Source organism: Pteronotus mesoamericanus, unplaced genomic scaffold (genome assembly GCF_021234165.1).
Source record: "Pteronotus mesoamericanus isolate MK-2021 breed Mesoamerican mustached bat unplaced genomic scaffold, CSHL_Meso_final scaffold_31, whole genome shotgun sequence".
NCBI lineage: Eukaryota > Metazoa > Chordata > Mammalia > Chiroptera > Mormoopidae > Pteronotus > Pteronotus mesoamericanus.
In genome coordinates, this window is record NW_026555312.1 from 27,108,324 (window position 1) to 27,126,042 (window position 17,719).

The window sequence follows — 17,719 nt, forward strand, 5'->3', positions numbered from 1 at the left end:
GTGACCAGAGAAAGGAATCTCTCGAAAAGGAGCAACACACAAAAGAGTATAAACTGCTGATTCTTTTTCCATAAACTGCCAATATTTACAAATGTTTGAGGGAAATATAAGGATGCACATTATACATGGGTATAATGATTGTATGCCATGGGCTGAATAATCCCATGCGCAATGCACACAAAAACATGGATGCGCACTATACATGGCAAAATACAGTATTTACCAATCAGTGCACACCTACCACATCTTAGGAACTGCTCCTTGTGCATTAAACACTCAAGTTAACTATCAATAGATGTGAGGAGGTATGAATATTCCTCAGTTTCACCATTCAATTACTTATTTGATTACAAACCCCATTCTCTTGCCACCCTACTCTTCTGCTTTGTTTGTACAACCTGGACTCCCCTTGGAGATATTTTTAAGGCTTCCCTCCAGGTTAAAGAGGATGCGACAGCACACCAACCTGTGTCATATAGGAGGGGAGACCCCTGAAAAAACAATTATCTTCTGGAGGGCGGAGCCATTGTAGTACAGGCTTCCCCTGTTAGGTAAGTGTTCTAGGACTGTATCAATATACCAGCTGACATTGTTAAAAGAGGCTGTGTTTGGCTTCAATGAAATTTTTTTTGAAGACAACGCATTTGCCCATTTCATGATGGGTGATTTACAAGTGCACCTGCCCGCACCAAAAACGGCAAGACTCCCATGCCCCACGCTCCCTATTCACCCAATCTTGCCTGAGTGACTTTCTTTTGTTTCCCTGGATAAAAAGTCCTCAAAGGGAAACATTTTGCCAATGTGGAATAAGTGAAACAAACAAAAAAAAAATGGCAGAAGTACTGAGGCATCGAAACTGACGATTCAAAAACTGTTTTGAGCAGTGGGAAAAGACATCTCAATAGCTGTATTACATCAAATGGATAGTACTTTGAATATGACTGAAGTTTAAACATGTAAGATTAAATGCACAATTTTTTATAAATAAATTCTGGGTTTTTTGGGTCCCCCCTCATTCTCCTTGAACCTATTGCTTCTTTAAATTCCACCAAGCTCCCCCTTCCCCCTGGACTCCTCCAGGACCTGGTTCCTAATCCAACAACAGCAATATCAACAGCGAGGAAACACCTCTGCATAGAACACAGGCTCCAATGCCCCTGCAAACTAGCTGATGGAAAAGAGCTCCACACTCTTCCAGATGCTGCACCACTCCTGGATCAAAGCCCATCTGAGGCTCAGGAATGAGCCAGCCGCTGCTTAAACCCTGCCCTCAGCTGATCCCTCCTGTACAGTGTATGCCACGGAAACCCCTGCACAGGGGAGTGCAGAGGAGAGGCAGAGCCTTCACTGGCTCCTCTTTCGTCTTTTAAAACTGCATGGCTATGGCAGAGCTCAGGGAGAGAAATGGGGCTCATTGTACAAACCTTCATAAAATCTTGGTAGAATGTTTAACCTCAATAGCTGTTAAGAAATACAAGCTAACTGATATACGATCTGGCTTGTATGGTAGGGTGACACCTCACAGCTAAAAATGAAACTCTCACAGTAGTTAGAGGGCTCCGTACCCGCTAGCATCGCACCCCACTGCATCCCAATCCGGCCCCCTCCCTATGCGCACTTTCATGGAAAATGTCCCTCCCTCCCACCCTCATGGTTACCAAGGTGGTCTCCTCACAGTGCTCACTCAGTGGACTTGGAGCTTCCAGTCTGGAGACTGGGGCCAAGAAGAATCCCTTTTCCAGAAATTTGCATTTGAGACCCAGAAAGATTTGGTCTCTCTCTTTGGGTGGCTGGAGTATAGCAAAGTGGGTTTCAAAGTGAGTTGTGCAAACTGGGGGGACAGAGAGATTTTCCAGGAGGCTCAGAGTCATGCATAGCTTTAAGGGGCCTGTTTATAGATATAGATCTCCAACTTACATATATACCCTTTCCTGTGAGTGTTTTGCCTGAGAACGTTCTGTCTTCTGAGGGCTCACCTTTTGCAGTTGGGCTTTCCTATCACCTGTCCCCTACTTTACAGAATGGCATACCTCTCCCCACTGGAAATCTTACCACGGGGCTTTGAAAACTCTCTGGCACCAAGAATGAGCAATTCAAGTATAAGTTGCTCCTAAGTCCCACAAGAGGAAAGCAGCAAGGGACAGAGAGCTGAGTGAGTTATGTGGAAGAGGCGCAGCCTGATCTTACTCTGGAGTCAGACTCAGGGCAAGTCTCCACACCTCAACAGTCCATCCCTCTTAGAGCAGGAAAACACCTTGTATGGATGGAAGAAGAACTTGGGGTTTGGCCAGAACAGGAGTCTGAAAGTACCATAAAAAGTGCTGGCTGTTGCAGTTACAAAGGAAAATAAAGGCATAATAAACAGACAGACCTGGGAAAAGTATAAGTTATTAAATCACTTATTAACAAAGTTTTGAAATGAATTATGTGTAGAATCACGGTAGGAACAATGGTATGAAATTTCATTTACTTCTCATGGCGATATAGCTTAAGGTGACAATATAGTGAAAGGAAAGACAATGCAAACATTTCATACGCACAAGATTAGAGAGGCATCTCCATTGCAGAAAACAGTCCTGGGGGGCAAGTGGAGCTAAAGCTAGCCACATGTAGCAAACAAACAGTAACACTGCAAGCTTGATGGAACACCATACCCTCTCAACGCAACAGCAGTCACTCAATAAGTAAAGACTGGGCAGGGAGGAAAAAAGTAAAGAACGACACTAACTGAACAGATTTTTTATTTTTAGTCTAATTGGTGTACTACTTGTGCAGGCAATGGATAGGAAAGAATACAGATTCTTGAGAAAGTTAAGTTCCAGAATGCAACTACACAGATTACATTAATGCAACTTTGATGTGTTACCATCACAGCTATAATAACACCATGGGGTCCTTCAGTGCCAACCTTAAAAGAGTTCAAAGCACATGGTGACATTATCTCATCTCAAGAAAGCCCACTATTCTTCTTATTATTATACCCATCTACAGATAGAGACTGCACAGGGACAGTTTGGGTGGCTTGTCTGAGGTCTCATAGCTGGTCAGTAAAAGGTTGAGAAAGCAAATGTCTGTGGGACAATGTCTGTGGGCAACTCTTCCTGCCTCTTGTATTCTGAAATCAAATTGTCATTGTAAGTCTAGTTGCACGCTAAAAGGGCCTACCTTCCAAACTTCCACTGGCTGACCTGACAACAGATAGGTATGTCTGAGAAAGTAGGTCCACCTTTGTCTTTCTGTTTGATATTACCTGTAGAACAGCCTAGAAGATAGAGTCCATTTATCATTGAAACTTCACTCTTTCCTGGCTATAGCTATGGAATAAAGGAATAACATTTTTTTCTTGCTGGTGGGAAGCACTGTATAGTTTGGGCTATCCAACGTGATTTGCCTTTTGACTTAGAGGTCACCTTCATGATGATCCTACCATGACTAAAGACACCAATTTTTATCCCGAAGGTTTGTTTCTGTATGTGTGGGTGTTTTTCAATGAAATCTCAGAATCAGTCACTTATTTTCCTGTGTCAGTTAATAGAGAAAAAGAAACAGAAAAGGGAGGAAGAGAAGCCAGATTGGAACCCTGTCATTATTGAAAGTGTCTGTGTGATTGAGATAACCTTGACTGTGCCTTGTCTAATAAACTATCGCAGACACTTCATTACAGTGTCACCTAAGTCCTTAGTAACCTTTAATTACTTCATTCTACCACACATTCTTCTCTTTAGCAGAGAAGAGAGGTACAGAAAACAATAGAAGTTGGATCAAAGAAAACAGTGATGGGGAAAGGAATAAGCAACAATAACGAAAAGTCAGGGCAACTGCAAGTCTGAGGAATCATACTTTCCTAACTTGACAACTTTAACTGCAGTGCTAGCTCTGGGAGCACGGGAATTTGGGCTTGATTCAGTCACTGCTGTCTCTCTGCTGCCTAAATCAGCACCTGACACACAGCACACATTTGCTGGGTGAATTCGCCATTTCAAAGGATGAAGCTGTGTGTGCCCAGCTGTATGAGAATACTTACAAAAGCTCAAGGGCTTCACACAGAGTCCTAGTTACCTGGCACAGGAGACCAGAGTCATCCCATTCTCTTTGGAAAACCCACCTTGCCTTTTCCTCTGCTCACCTGGCAAAAGCACCAATATATTGTATGTACTTGGTTCTATATTTCAAATGAAGGTGGCTCTGGGAAGCATTGTGAAGCAAGCCCTGTTTTCTCACCACCCCCCCTCCCATTGTGGCATAACCCATTCTCCCTGGGTTCTTCTGATCATGGAGAAACCTGGGTCTGAGAAGTCCAGGCACCAGTAAAGTGAATGTGTTGCCCATCTCAGGGGCACATATGATTTCAATTGGCTTCTAGGATAAAGGCAACAACTGGTACAAAGGAACAAGTCGTGTGCAGGGACATCCTAGGTTATTCAATTCCTGAGTGAGGAAATTATGATGATGTGGAGGTGAGGACCTCTTCACCACACTTCAAATTGCAATAAGGGTTTTTTTCTCTACTTCAGAGTACCTTAACAACATTTTTGAATTTAGAAAATATTCATTAAACATATTTTGTTTTAAAATGTTTTTATAATGCTTAAAATAATTTGCTAATTACTTGAATTACAGAAACCAAAACAAAACAGTCCGGTAATACGGTAGGTGGCTTCATCTTCAGAGTTTTTCATTTATGTCTCAAAATGCACAATTTCAGGTAAGCCTAAGCAAGTAAAAATTCAATTAAAAAAAGTACAGTGGAAATGGACTTGAAGCACCAGGGATATTTACAGTAGTCTGTTTATTGCTTCCGTCAAGATCTGGGGAGGCCTGTGAGCCATCTAGTGACAAGCCATGAGAGAAAGGCCAACTATTGAGCCTGAAGACATTCTTGAAACTTGCCACAGGTGAAGACAAATAGCCCCTGGCCCTGGGATGACATGAAGGTGAAGTGGTCCTCTCAGGTCAGAAATAGAGGACTTGAGCGTCTCAGATTCTAAAGGGCGGGCTCTCTCCGAGGCCAAAAGACATGCCCCTTACTCTGCGTGAAAGCCAGCTTCGAGTGTGCAATGTTCTCCAAGTCTGGAGGAGAAGCCCAAAAGCAATGCAAAGTGGAAGAAGGCACAGAGGCCCAGAGCCACCCGCAGTGAAAACACAAGGAGGGGCAGAGCCCCTCCACCCTCATAGCTCTGTCTTTTTTTCCTACCCTTAAGAGAACATACCTGACTCATGATCTCAAGATATTCTGTAGAACTACAGGAGCAGGAAAGACTGTCATTGGAAAGGGACCAGGACTGGGACAAGGTGGGTTTGTCCTGGAATGGTCAAGAATATGCGGGCTCTTGACTTTGTGCAGAAAAGATTTCACTATATGAGTCCAGGTGATTTTGAGAATATGTTTATTAAAGCTGGGGACAATGAAACAAAAGAAGGGTTTAAAATAAAAGAGGCCAGATCACAGCAACAGGAGTGAGCCTGGGCAAGGCTGCCTTAGCCCTTTAGAAGGAAAATCAGAGGCAGAAGAAGTGAGTCAGCTGGGCTGTGTGGACTCAGGAAACAAGTTACAGAGACATAAAGGGGGGTGCTTGGAGACAGGTTTAGGGGGTTAGCCTGAGATGAGCTGCCACTGCCCACTGCTCCCCTAGTTGTAAGTCTCTTGGAAACATTTAGAGCTTAGGAGAGAGAATGTAAAGACACATACCTAAGAAAAGAAGAGGGCAAAGGTGCAGACATGCTCAAGAGAGAGCACACACTGTGTTCTTTGTCTTAGTGGTTTTTATCTGTTTTCTAAAGGCAGGGATTTTAGAGGAGGCTTTGGCAAGGATCTCCATAGAATATTCATCAGTGTTCCAGGAGTATCCTTTAATGTGCTGATTCATCAAAATGAGCAGATGGAGGGGTCAGGGTCATTCTATGGGCAGTTGCACCTTCAAAGAATGTCACCAAAAAGGGACTGGGACTGAGGCACACTTGCCCCAGCATGGTGTAGAATGTGTAAACCATTTGCTGCTAAGTGTCCTTGAGTAGGGAAGATAAGACTTTGTGATTTGTTATCTGGCTGTAAATTGCTCAGTCCTCTGTTTAACTGCCTGTCTCACTTTCACCATTCCACTTGCAAAGGCTCTTTCCTAGCTTCTTAAGACCAACTGGCCATAGCCAGAAAGACTTCAGCCAGGATGCTGCTAAGGGTTAAATAAATCAGATGAAGAGAACTGCTGAAGCTTGCACAAAAACTGACCAATAAACACAGCCCATGACCCTGAACCCCTTCCTCATGATTTTTTTTTTTTTTTTTTTGCCTTTAAAACTCCCTAATTGTAAGCCATCAGGGAATTAAGGGTTTTAAGTGATAGCTTCCTGTTCTCCTTGCATGGCACCCTGAAATAAAGCAACCCTAATTCTTCCATTGCAATTCTCAGTGTTCAATGTTTGGCTCTTCTGTGTGCAGGGCAGATGAACTCTCTTTCAGTTTGGTAACATATTGTTGAGAAACTTGGATCTCTATGTTAACACCAAGACAAAGAAAAAAAATGCCACGAGTTGCTGTTGTTTTTGTTGTTGTTGCTGCTGTTGTTCTGTTGTCTCTGAAAAGCAACTCAGTATTTGTTTAAACAGGATAGGGCCATCTTGAGCTGGCTCTGTGGTTATATTTGCTGTTTCAACCTCTTCCAGAAACATAATCTTAACTAGTCTGGAACTTTCTGGGCACCAATGAGGTAGTCTGTCATGTGGATCCTGTCCATTCCCCGTGGAGAGAAAAGGCAACCTCCATGATTAAACAAGCAAACAAAGAACACCTTGCCATTCCCTTCTCACCAAAATGTGTCCTGGTCTAAATATAACCTTTTCCTTTCTTTTGTTAATAACTCCCTTGCCTCACTGTTCTTCCTATAAAAACCTTCTTTTTTGTGCAATCCCTTAGAACACACTTGTAGTTGCTACATGGGATGCTGCTTGGTTCATGAATTGCTTAATAAAGCCAATTAGATCTTCACACTTACTTGGTGAAATTTTGTTCCTTTCAAGTACATACCACATTTTGTTTATCCACTCATCAACTGATGTACACTTAGATTGCTTTCACTTATTGTCTATTGTAAATAATGCTGTTATGAACATGGGTATACAAATATGTCTTTGAAACTGCTTTTAATTTTGGGGGGTGTAAATGAGAAACTAAATCTTTTGATGTTTCCTTTCTAGGGGTGAATTCTCTCAGAGGCTCTCTTTGTGCAATATCTTCTTGAAAAATATATAAATATGTGGCATCCATTCAAAAGCAGACTGGGTGTCAAAAGTTCCTGTTCAGAAGCTGACCTGTTTTTGCTGATAGGTAATGTCCACCAGGCATTTAAATCCAAGAGGCAAAATGTGTTAACTACATAAATCTATGGGTATCTATCTCAATGTGCATGTTTTAACTTTATTTGAATGTCAAGCAAAGGTCTGGGACAGATTTAGAAGAGAAATGGTGAGCTGCCTAGACCTTTAAGAGTAGTAGCTGTTGGTGAAAGTGTCTAAGGTGAAGTGGTAATCCTGCAAGGACATTAGCAATACTGTAGCAATCTGCTGCTGAAACTTAAAATGGCTCCTCCATCAAATCTTCCTGTGTGTACTCATTCATTTCATAAGGGATTTATAAACTTGTTGATGTCAAGGATTGCACTTTGAAAGGGAATCCTGTTAATTGTGGTATTTTATGTTTCATTTAAGAGTACTTCCTACTCTTCCATTTCTGTTTTCTTCACAACCTGGCCCTGTGTCATAAAATGCCATTTACCTAGGATTTGCAGAGCGAGCATTCTCTGGCTTGCCCTCTCAGCCTAAGGAGCTCACAAATCACTGATAGTGTGGGGGAGGGGAGGTTGCTTCTAGAAGGGAAACAGTGATCTGCAAAGCCAGGGCTCTACTTCCTCAGCCGATTTGTATGACAAAGAAGGCAAATCTCTTCCTTGAAAGCTCAGCCATCTCAGTTTGGATTCAAGCCAGTTAAACCCAAAATCAAATGCTGGCAATGGGAAAACAGCCTGCCTTACTGAAAAACAAAAGTAAATGTGCCCGCACTGTCCTGCTTTCTTGGAATTCTCTCTGCTCATTCTGGTCTTTTGTTACCTGGGCCAGCTGGTCCTCACACAGAGTCCTGCAACTGCAGAAGGACAGGGCTCTGAGGTTCCCACCCTGGCAGCCCTTCCATTAAAGAGCACACGGGCAGGTCCGCCAGGAGCAGCTGGCTTCTCATCTGGGAGAGGAAAAGCCAGGGATGAGAGGTGAAGACAGGGGATACAAACAGGGGAATGACAAAGCTGAGAATGCACAAATCTCTGCGGACCCCAGGAATCAACCCTCATCCTATCCCCACCGTCACATTTTAAGGCTAAAACACCCCTAACCTCAACTCTCTGAGCATTTGAGTCCTTTACATAAGTGTTAGGATCCATAGCTTTCCAATCTTCCTAGCTGAAGAGCACTGAGGAGAGTAAAATAGGAAATAATGATGGATTCTCAGTCTCTTTCAGTTACTCTTCATTCATTGGCTGTTTCAGTTGCCTAGGAAACTGTGTGCATCTTGGCTGCAGGGCTGGCTGTCAGGCTACTGGGGCTGTGAGCTGTGTACTAAATAGTGAATGCCAGCAGGCAATGAGGAAATCTGAAAGCTAGATGTCTTGTAATTTCAATAAATGCAAGATATATATATATAGATATATATATATCTATATATATATGAAAACGATGCTAAACTTCTTCAAGTAATTAAAACAATGACTCTATGTATAATGGAGAAATGCAAAATCACGTGAGAATCTGCCATTGACTACACTCTGAAAATTGGGATAGCAAATATAATTTTAATAGCTGAGGAGGTATCTTACCTCAGCCACACCATCAGTTATGCATAAAACAAATGTTCAAGTTTATCTTACACTGACTTATTTCTACAACCGTCTCAGGAAGGGAAAACGTAGAAATGTTAGTGCCTCACTAAAATTAATAGCATGTAAGTGATGATAAAATATATTGTCCTCACACCTTTATGCCTGATATACAATGACCTAGATGGTAGGAATTGTGTATAATAAACAGACAAAAAGAAATGCAGGAGGGCCCCGGTGAAAATGACTTCTCTTTTTTCCTTGAAAGCCCCTCACCAGCCTATTTCGGGGAACTATACACAATAAGGATAAGGGTTAGTAGATAAACTGAAAGGCTTCAGGGAAAGACTGGCTGTCATCAGCCTCTAGCCTTTCGACACAAAATTGGTCCCTTGAGAAAATTTACAGAAGTGCAGCATCAGAATTCCAAATTTGAGGAGGGACATAGAACGGTTAATGAGAATGCCGGGTCTCCTAAAGAGGCGGGAGTGGCGGGGGAAGGGGGAGGCAGTACAAGCAAAACGTAGGAAAGCAAAGCATCTCTTGAACGAAAAGTGCCCAGTCCCCAAGGTCATCCGGGTTCTCAGAGGGAAGAGTTCCATCCTCAGCGTATCCCAAAGTTCTTTCTGCGAGAGGAAAGGGTCCTTTTATCCACGCAATGTTGAACGGGCATTTCACCCCGGCACTCCTCGATCTGACTCTGAATAGAATCTGAGAATAAACCGTTAGGTGAAGGAGGGTGATGGTGGGCTCCGATTACCCTGCACGGAGCTGATTCCCCACACCCGCTCCCTACGCTCCCTCCCCACGCTGCGTTCGGGGGCTGCCCCTTGGCGCTGGCCGTCCCCAAGAAGCGCTAGTAGCGTGGGTGGGGCCCTCTCTGGCTTTCTTCCCAAGCGACTCGGTCCGTGGGCCCCTAGCCCGGACCGGATGCTGATACCAGCCACAGCCTTTTCGGACTGGACGTGGTCACTTTCCCCGAGGGTCGGGGCGTCTGGAAGACCCATTCCAGCCTGAGCCCTTTCACTTGCGGTGTGACCTTGGGCATCTTTCTCTCTCAACGTTTCCGCGTCTGCCAGAGCTGGATTAGAAGGTCGGGGTCAGGTCCCAGGTCCGCTCCTGCCCCTCACGCCTCACGGCATCATAACCCAGAAGCAGGCGGGCACCAGCGTCTGAGAACTCTGCCAGGAGAATTTCAGTCTGGGAGAAATACGGGCGACTGGCCTTTTGTTCTGTTTCTCTTTGTGCACTGGAATGGAGTCTAAAGCCCCCTTCCCAACCCCCAGCGGGAAAGGGAGGCGATGACAGCTTGCTGATAGTACAGGGGAGGGGGCAGCGGGGAGTCTCACTCAACAGCTGCCGACTCCGTTCGGCCACGGAAACTGGGTCACTCAGCTGCTCTCCTGCTCTCGCCGGAGCATGAAAAGGCGGTCACCACGCAGACGACCCATCCGGGTCTGGAGAGGGGGATAGGGTGCTTCACCCGTGCAATTTCAGATTCCAGGTTCCAGGTCCGTAGTGAATGCAGTGAACGTTTCAGCCACCCTTCGCGCACACAGGTTGGGCTCTCTCTCCCCCCCCCCACCCCCCCATTCCCTCTCACGTGCGCGCACACACGAAAAGTAACAAAAAGATAAGCTCCTTCTTCGACTACTTAAAAAATGTAAGCTTGAAGGTGGGTGGGGTCTCTGAGTCTGCGCACGCACTTTGTGTGCTCATCAGGGTCTGGCCGGTGCCGCAGTTTTTAGGCGGGTCCCTCATTCCCATTAGCAGCCCGAAGGTTGGGGACCTCTTGGCCACCGTGGGGTCCGGAGCCTAATGGAAGATGAGAATGTTAGCGATGGGGCGAGTGATGCACCCTTGGAACCCATGCCCGTATTGGACAATAGATGAACAAAACCCGGATCCGGGGAGAGTCTGGAGTGTGATTTTTAAATACTCAACTGTGGGAGGCATCCCACACACTTATGAGCCCTTTGTTCTGCCTTAGCCCCGCCCCTGGACCCCACCCTGGTTCTGACTGCTGGCCAGTCCAGACCGTGTGGCCACCGCATGCACCCCATTCTCTTCCCAAGGAACAAAAGCCAACCCGCGGGGTGGAGGAGCCTGGAGTACTAACCAGCCTAGGAGCTGTGGACTATTGGGGATGGTCGAGGAGGGCTGGCGAGGCATAGAGGGTCTCCCCAGCCCTAAATGCTTCAGTCACTGCGAAACTGCTCAAGAGACTCTTGTCAGAGACAAAGAGAACAGGTGGATGCTGGGGGCGGGGCGGAGGGCATCCCGAGGCTCTACGGCCTCGAGCGTCCAGGATCCCGGTTCTTCAGACTCCAACAGTCTGATCACACACGGCTTCCTATTGCAACCGCCTGTCCAATCCCAAGGCTCTGTGAGTCCAGGGTTTGGCCGCTGGACAGTTGTTTGACCACTAGGGTTGGGGAAAAGGGAAGTGGTCTCACTGGGGGGGGGGGGGGGGGAACCGTGGCTTACGGATCTCTGGCCCTTGGCGGGGGAGGTGCCCCAATCTGCAGTGGCAGCACAACCTTCTTCACCTCAACCCTACCACCTGCCAGCAACCGGAGCATATCCTGCTCCTTTCCAGCGCACCTAATGGCCTCTCCACCTGCTCCAGTTCCCTGGGGCCCCCCGCCCCCACCCAGGGCCAGCTCTTCCCCCATTCCCAGCCTGCCACACTCTGCACCCTCGCCTCGACCCCCTCCTGCCCTCAGTTCCTTAGCCCACACCCAATTCTCACTACCCAGCTATTTCCACCCCACCCCACCCCCAGCCCTAGACAATGCGCAGACCCCTACCTCACCCGCAGAGCCGCTATTCCTCGCCGGGTCTGCAAACCTGTGCTGATTGGCTACAGGCCTTTGGTCCGGCCCCCAGGACAGTCCCGGGGGCTAGAAGCATTACGTCACCCGGGCCTGGAGAGTGCTAGCGCGAAGGGGACTGGGGGGCTCGGGCTGGGGGCGGGGCCTGCGCGGGCCGCCCCACCCTTCTTGCATAAAAGGCAGAGCCTGCTGGGCTGGCCCTCCTAGCCCATCGGTTCCGAGCGCTTTCCCTGCAACCCCTTAGTGGGTGTGTAAGGGAGGACGGACAGACTGACTAGACGCTGACCGCTGACCGCTGACCGGGCTCAGAAGTACCTAGTAAGCACCATGCGTGAGATCGTGCACATCCAGGCGGGCCAATGCGGCAACCAGATCGGCGCCAAGGTGAGCGCTCTGGGGACTGGGATGGGGTCGGGGAGAACCCGGGCCTAAAGCTCTTCGGAGTTTCTGGGCGCCAAAGGAATCCTGAGCAGGCTCAGCGCTCTCTAAGCACAGACGTTCCTGGGTGCTTTGTGCAGAGGGGCGTGGGCTTGGAGGCGACTTTCTTGAGAAAGGATGCGGTGGGGGGGAGGGGGGCGGTGAACCTCTCCTTCATTTCTACGGTAACTCATTTGGAATCCTGTTCACCCCGTTTCCTCCCTGCTCTTCCCTTGGCCAGGAACGCGGACCTTGAAAAGGCCCCGTTGTGTCTGCTAGGCTGTGAGCGCTGGTTTGCGGGAGGCACGGGAAGCAGGGAGAATTGATTTTACTCGCTAGAATCGAGTAGAGCAGCTGGGGGCGGGGAGGAAAGCAATTGTCTGGAGCTCTCAGGACGTGCTTTGAATATAAAACCACCCTCCTTCAGGTTCCTCCGGTCCCTGTTCCCCCTGCCGACTGGAGTCCCTGGGCACGCGGCTCCTGCGGGCGCCGGTAGCTGTGCCCGCTGATGTTCGGTTGCTGTTTCCTCCCCCAGCCCCCAAAGCCCCTCACCTCCTGCTGCGAGCAGCTGTTCGCCAGAGGAACGCCCGATTTCAATGTTTTGCCCTGCAAAATAGAAACCCCGTGGCTGTGCATGGCCACCCAGTGCTAAAGCCCCTGGAAGGCTGGGTTGTCGGAACTGAGGCTGAGGTCTGTTCGTTTTGAGTCATGGCCATTCTGGAGGTTGGGCGTGGCTAAATACAACCTTTTATTGTGTCTCAGTTTTGGGAGGTCATCAGTGATGAGCACGGGATCGACCCCACTGGCAGTTACCATGGAGACAGTGATTTGCAGCTGGAGAGAATCAATGTGTACTACAATGAAGCCACTGGTAATTGCCTTTACTTCCCCCCACCTCTAGCTGTTTATCCCCTCTTTTCCCAGGGAGCTGACACCCCCCCCCCCCAGTCTGGTCCCAAGGGAGGGGGGACTAAAGGATCTGGGGTTCACACTCTCCACTGCGGTATTTCAGTTAGTTTCCTGGTTTACAGATGAATGAATCCTTTGAGAATTTGGTGGGTCTTGCTCCTGCCTTTGTTTGGGGATCAACAGCAAAGACTGTGAAAAGGAAGCTGGTACCACACCCTTCTCTTCAGAGTTCTCTGCAGGTAGTTCTAAGTCCAGCTCTGTTCCCTACAGGTAACAAATATGTGCCTCGGGCCATCCTGGTGGATCTGGAGCCAGGCACGATGGACTCGGTCAGGTCCGGACCATTTGGCCAGATCTTCAGGCCTGACAACTTCGTGTTTGGTGAGTGAGTGACAGCTAATGGGACGGGAGGCTCATTTTACAGTGGAGAGCTCAGTGTGGAGGGATGTGACTGCCTGGGGACAAGTAGGAAGAACCTCCAGTTATATGCTGATTGAATCCTAATATAAGCTCAAACAAATTTGCCCTTCAACCTCCATTAGCCAGGTATTCCTAGCCATCCTTATTTATAATTATATCCATGACCAAATATTTTAATGTCTGTACATTTTGGTGATAACCTAAATTAATCTTATCTGAACATTGACTCATTGATTAAGGGGGTTTATGGTAAAAGAATTTAATTGAATCATTACTTATTTATGTCTTTCCCTCTGGCAGGCCAGAGCGGGGCTGGAAACAACTGGGCAAAGGGCCACTACACAGAGGGAGCTGAACTGGTAGACTCAGTCCTGGACGTGGTGAGGAAGGAGTCAGAAAGCTGTGACTGTCTGCAGGGCTTCCAGCTGACCCACTCGCTGGGCGGTGGCACCGGCTCAGGGATGGGCACCCTGCTCATCAGCAAGATCCGGGAGGAGTACCCAGACCGCATCATGAACACCTTCAGCGTGATGCCCTCGCCTAAGGTGTCCGACACGGTGGTGGAGCCCTACAACGCCACTCTCTCCGTCCACCAGCTGGTGGAAAACACAGATGAAACCTACTGTATCGACAACGAGGCCCTGTATGACATCTGCTTCCGCACCCTGAAACTGACCACCCCCACGTATGGAGACCTCAACCACCTTGTGTCAGCCACCATGAGCGGGGTCACCACCTGCCTGCGCTTCCCGGGCCAGCTGAACGCAGACCTGCGCAAGCTGGCCGTCAACATGGTGCCCTTCCCCCGCCTGCACTTCTTCATGCCCGGCTTCGCCCCCTGACCAGCCGGGGCAGCCAGCAGTACCGGGCCCTGACGGTGCCCGAGCTCACCCAGCAGATGTTCGACTCCAAGAACATGATGGCCGCCTGCGACCCGCGCCACGGCCGCTACCTGACGGTGGCCGCTATCTTCCGGGGCCGCATGTCCATGAAGGAGGTGGACGAGCAGATGCTCAACGTGCAGAACAAGAACAGCAGCTACTTCGTGGAGTGGATCCCCAACAACGTGAAGACGGCTGTGTGCGACATCCCGCCTCGAGGCCTGAAGATGTCGGCCACCTTCATCGGCAACAGCACGGCCATCCAGGAGCTGTTCAAGCGCATCTCGGAGCAGTTCACGGCCATGTTCCGGCGCAAGGCCTTCCTGCACTGGTACACGGGCGAGGGCATGGATGAGATGGAGTTCACCGAGGCCGAGAGCAACATGAACGACCTGGTGTCCGAGTACCAGCAGTACCAGGACGCCACGGCCGACGAACAGGGGGAGTTCGAGGAGGAGGAAGGCGAGGATGAGGCTTAAGTTTGCAATTTAACGCAGGTTAGGGAAAGTTGAGAAGGAAAGCAAGGGGGCGGGGGGTTCCTGGTGAAAATATCTTGGCAGTTGAAGGAAAGAAGCATGGTCTGCTCTAGGTGTGTGCGCTGGTTCTCTGGTGCTCTTCACTGTTGCCTGTCATTTTTTTTCTTTTTGTAACACTGATGACATCAATGTAACATTTGAGATATTTCTGAACTATTGTTGTAATGGCTAAAATCACATAAAGTTTGTGTCCTAACGTTCTTCTTTTCTGTCTCCTCTTTATTGAGTATTTTGTTATCACTTTAAATATAGTTTTCATAACACATTGTATTGAACTCTTAACAGTAAAATTAATTTACTCTTTCAGTGTGGTAAAATTGAACCAAACACAATCATACCCGATTTATGATGGACAATCAATCCAAATGTCAAAATACCTTTAAGTGAATATATAATTAGTTGAATGGATGCCTATCTGAAAGTACACTAAATGTATTTTCATGTAGAAATACTACTATATCTCTATTTCCTTTCCAAAAATTTGCTTTTGGAATATTTACTACATCCACACAGCACAAAATTATAAAGGATTGAGAGAGTGGAAAGTAAATCTCACTTCCTCTTGTGTCCCTTTGTACAGTTTCTGCCCTAGAGGCCACCATTGTTAGCAGTGTTGTCTTCCTTGCATCTTGCAGAAATATTCCATATACTTCACACCTATGTAGATTCCCTTTTTCTTTCTTTCACACATTATGATACTAACAGTATTCTGTTGCCTCTTTTTTTTTATTAAACAGTATATCTTTAAAATAGAGAGCTTCTCTCATTTAAATGATACATAGTATCCATGATGTAATTAGTTGTACCGTATTTTATTTAACCAATTTCTACCAAAGAACATATAGATTGTTGATCCTTTTTGTAGTGCCACAATGAATAATTTTGTGCATATAATATTGTCTATATGAGAATAGCTATCCTGTACCTTTCTCTAAGTGGAATTTTTTGTCAAACAATATATGATACTATGCCTTTTTAAGATGAGGAAATCATCTGCACTTAGGAATAGTCATAGATTTATAAATAGATAATATACTAAAATTTTCAAACAACTTTTCTTCCCAGCAATCATGTTTGTACCACATAACAAACTATTGGTATTTAACTGCATTGAATTTATATAAAATTCTGCCTTATTGGAGACTTTTACTTTAAATAGGCAAGCCATAATTTTTACATTATTGCATTCTTACCATGCAGAGCTGGGATTTGCATTTCCAACCCAAACCTGCCTCTAGACTTGAACTCAGCCACTAAAGAAGCCCTGGAATTTCAACAAGTGACTTTCCGTTAAGATCATATGCTTCTAAGGGAATAAGTTATACTTTGTCAAAATAGCATCAATGCACTGCTTCAATCTAGGCCAGTCAGTTTCTCATCTGGGAAGAGAAATGGAGTATAAGTTACAAACAAATGCACAAGACTTATTTATGTAGCCCAATAGGAAGAAAACAATAAAGAAAGCTAGGTTTACAATTTTTCTAATTTTTAGACAAATTCAAAATTAGAAAAAAAAAAAACTTCTTTAAATCTTTCCCTATATTTCATTCCACTTGGTTTTACTCTAACTTAAGTTTTAAGGAAAAAAAAAATGAAAAGGAAAGATTAGATGTGAATAGCAATTTCCATATTAAAGAGGCTGATGTATATTTGAAAGCAGTTCCAAAGAAAAGTGTGCAGTGTCATCATAAATAGTATAAAAATACGTTAATTCTACCAAATGGCCCCCATAAATGAAAAAAAAAAGCAGCAGTTCACTTTTCAAGTGTTACATATCATTAAAACTAGGCCTGCTGATGAATAGGGTCAAACAGGACAGGAGCCAGCAGCTTCTGCTTCAGTTTTCCATATTTAACAGTGAACTGGCAGGTGCCGTTCCTGCTGAGCGAGTGTAAAGCTTCCAACAACCTAATCGAAGGGTAGCATTGGTTTTAAATACCCTGAAGTCTTGGCTCAGCTGCCAGGGCCCTCTGGATATATCCTTGGCCATGCATTCCCCACAACCAACCTGTCAGACACATGATCAGTCACTTCAGAGAAGAGAGGGATTGCTGCCAGGTGCCTCTTGGCCTACTGTAAGTATCATGCTTCTCTTTTCCACCTTGTGAGAAGACGATAGGCAGGCACCCAGTGGGCCAGCCTGCTAGCCTGTCAGCATACGCACAACTGCACACTGTTAGAGCTTAAGCATGATTAGAGGAGTGGGTGCCAGACTGACCAGTCAAGCAGATGCTCCGGGGCAAAGCTTGTAAAGCACACTTGTATAATATCAATATGCACATGAAATACATAGTTGGGAAAACAGTTCAAAAGCAGGAAAATGCACAGACTGACACCTGAACCAAGAGATATTTTTTCTATCAGTTACCTTTGTTGCATTACCATTGTGTGATGGGGTTTGGTGGTGGTGGTGGTTGTGTGTGTTTTTGAACACTACAAAGGAACTGTTCTGTCTCTCCCTAATGTGCCATCAGGAGGATATTCGCTTCTGAGTAAGCACAGTTCCCAAATTACCAGACCCACTGGGATATGAGGTATGATGCAGGATTGAGAAGTTGGAGTCACCTTGAGGTATCCCAAAAGTCTGAGAAGCAACGGGTTCCCTAATGTGCTCTGAATTTGTCTGCACCTCTACCATCAGCCCCAGAGACAATCTAAGATTATGTTAGATTTCCCACTTCATCACTAACAGTGTGCTAGATTAATAAAAATTTGAATTAAAAGTAACCATAAGAGATCATCTAGTTTGACTGCCTTACTTTGTAATAAGGAGACTGAGCATCAGAGACTTTTTTTTAAGATCACAGAACTCTTTCTGAGAAAATCAGATCTTGGGCCTAGTGTTCTTTTCTCTACAGCTACAT

At 46.3% G+C, this 17,719-nt stretch overlaps 1 protein-coding gene across 1 annotated transcript; it reads left to right on the top strand.

Annotated features, from left to right (window-relative positions):
- Nucleotides 1–11,813: 11,813 nt before the first annotated feature.
- On the top strand, nucleotides 11,814–15,018 carry LOC129085542 (tubulin beta-2B chain-like). The gene is given in 5 exon segments (XM_054591962.1): nucleotides 11,814–12,076; nucleotides 12,872–12,980; nucleotides 13,289–13,399; nucleotides 13,739–14,272; nucleotides 14,275–15,018. Coding segments are annotated over 5 exon segments (1,335 nt in total). The 5' UTR covers nucleotides 11,814–12,019; the 3' UTR covers nucleotides 14,799–15,018.
- Nucleotides 15,019–17,719: the final 2,701 nt, after the last annotated feature.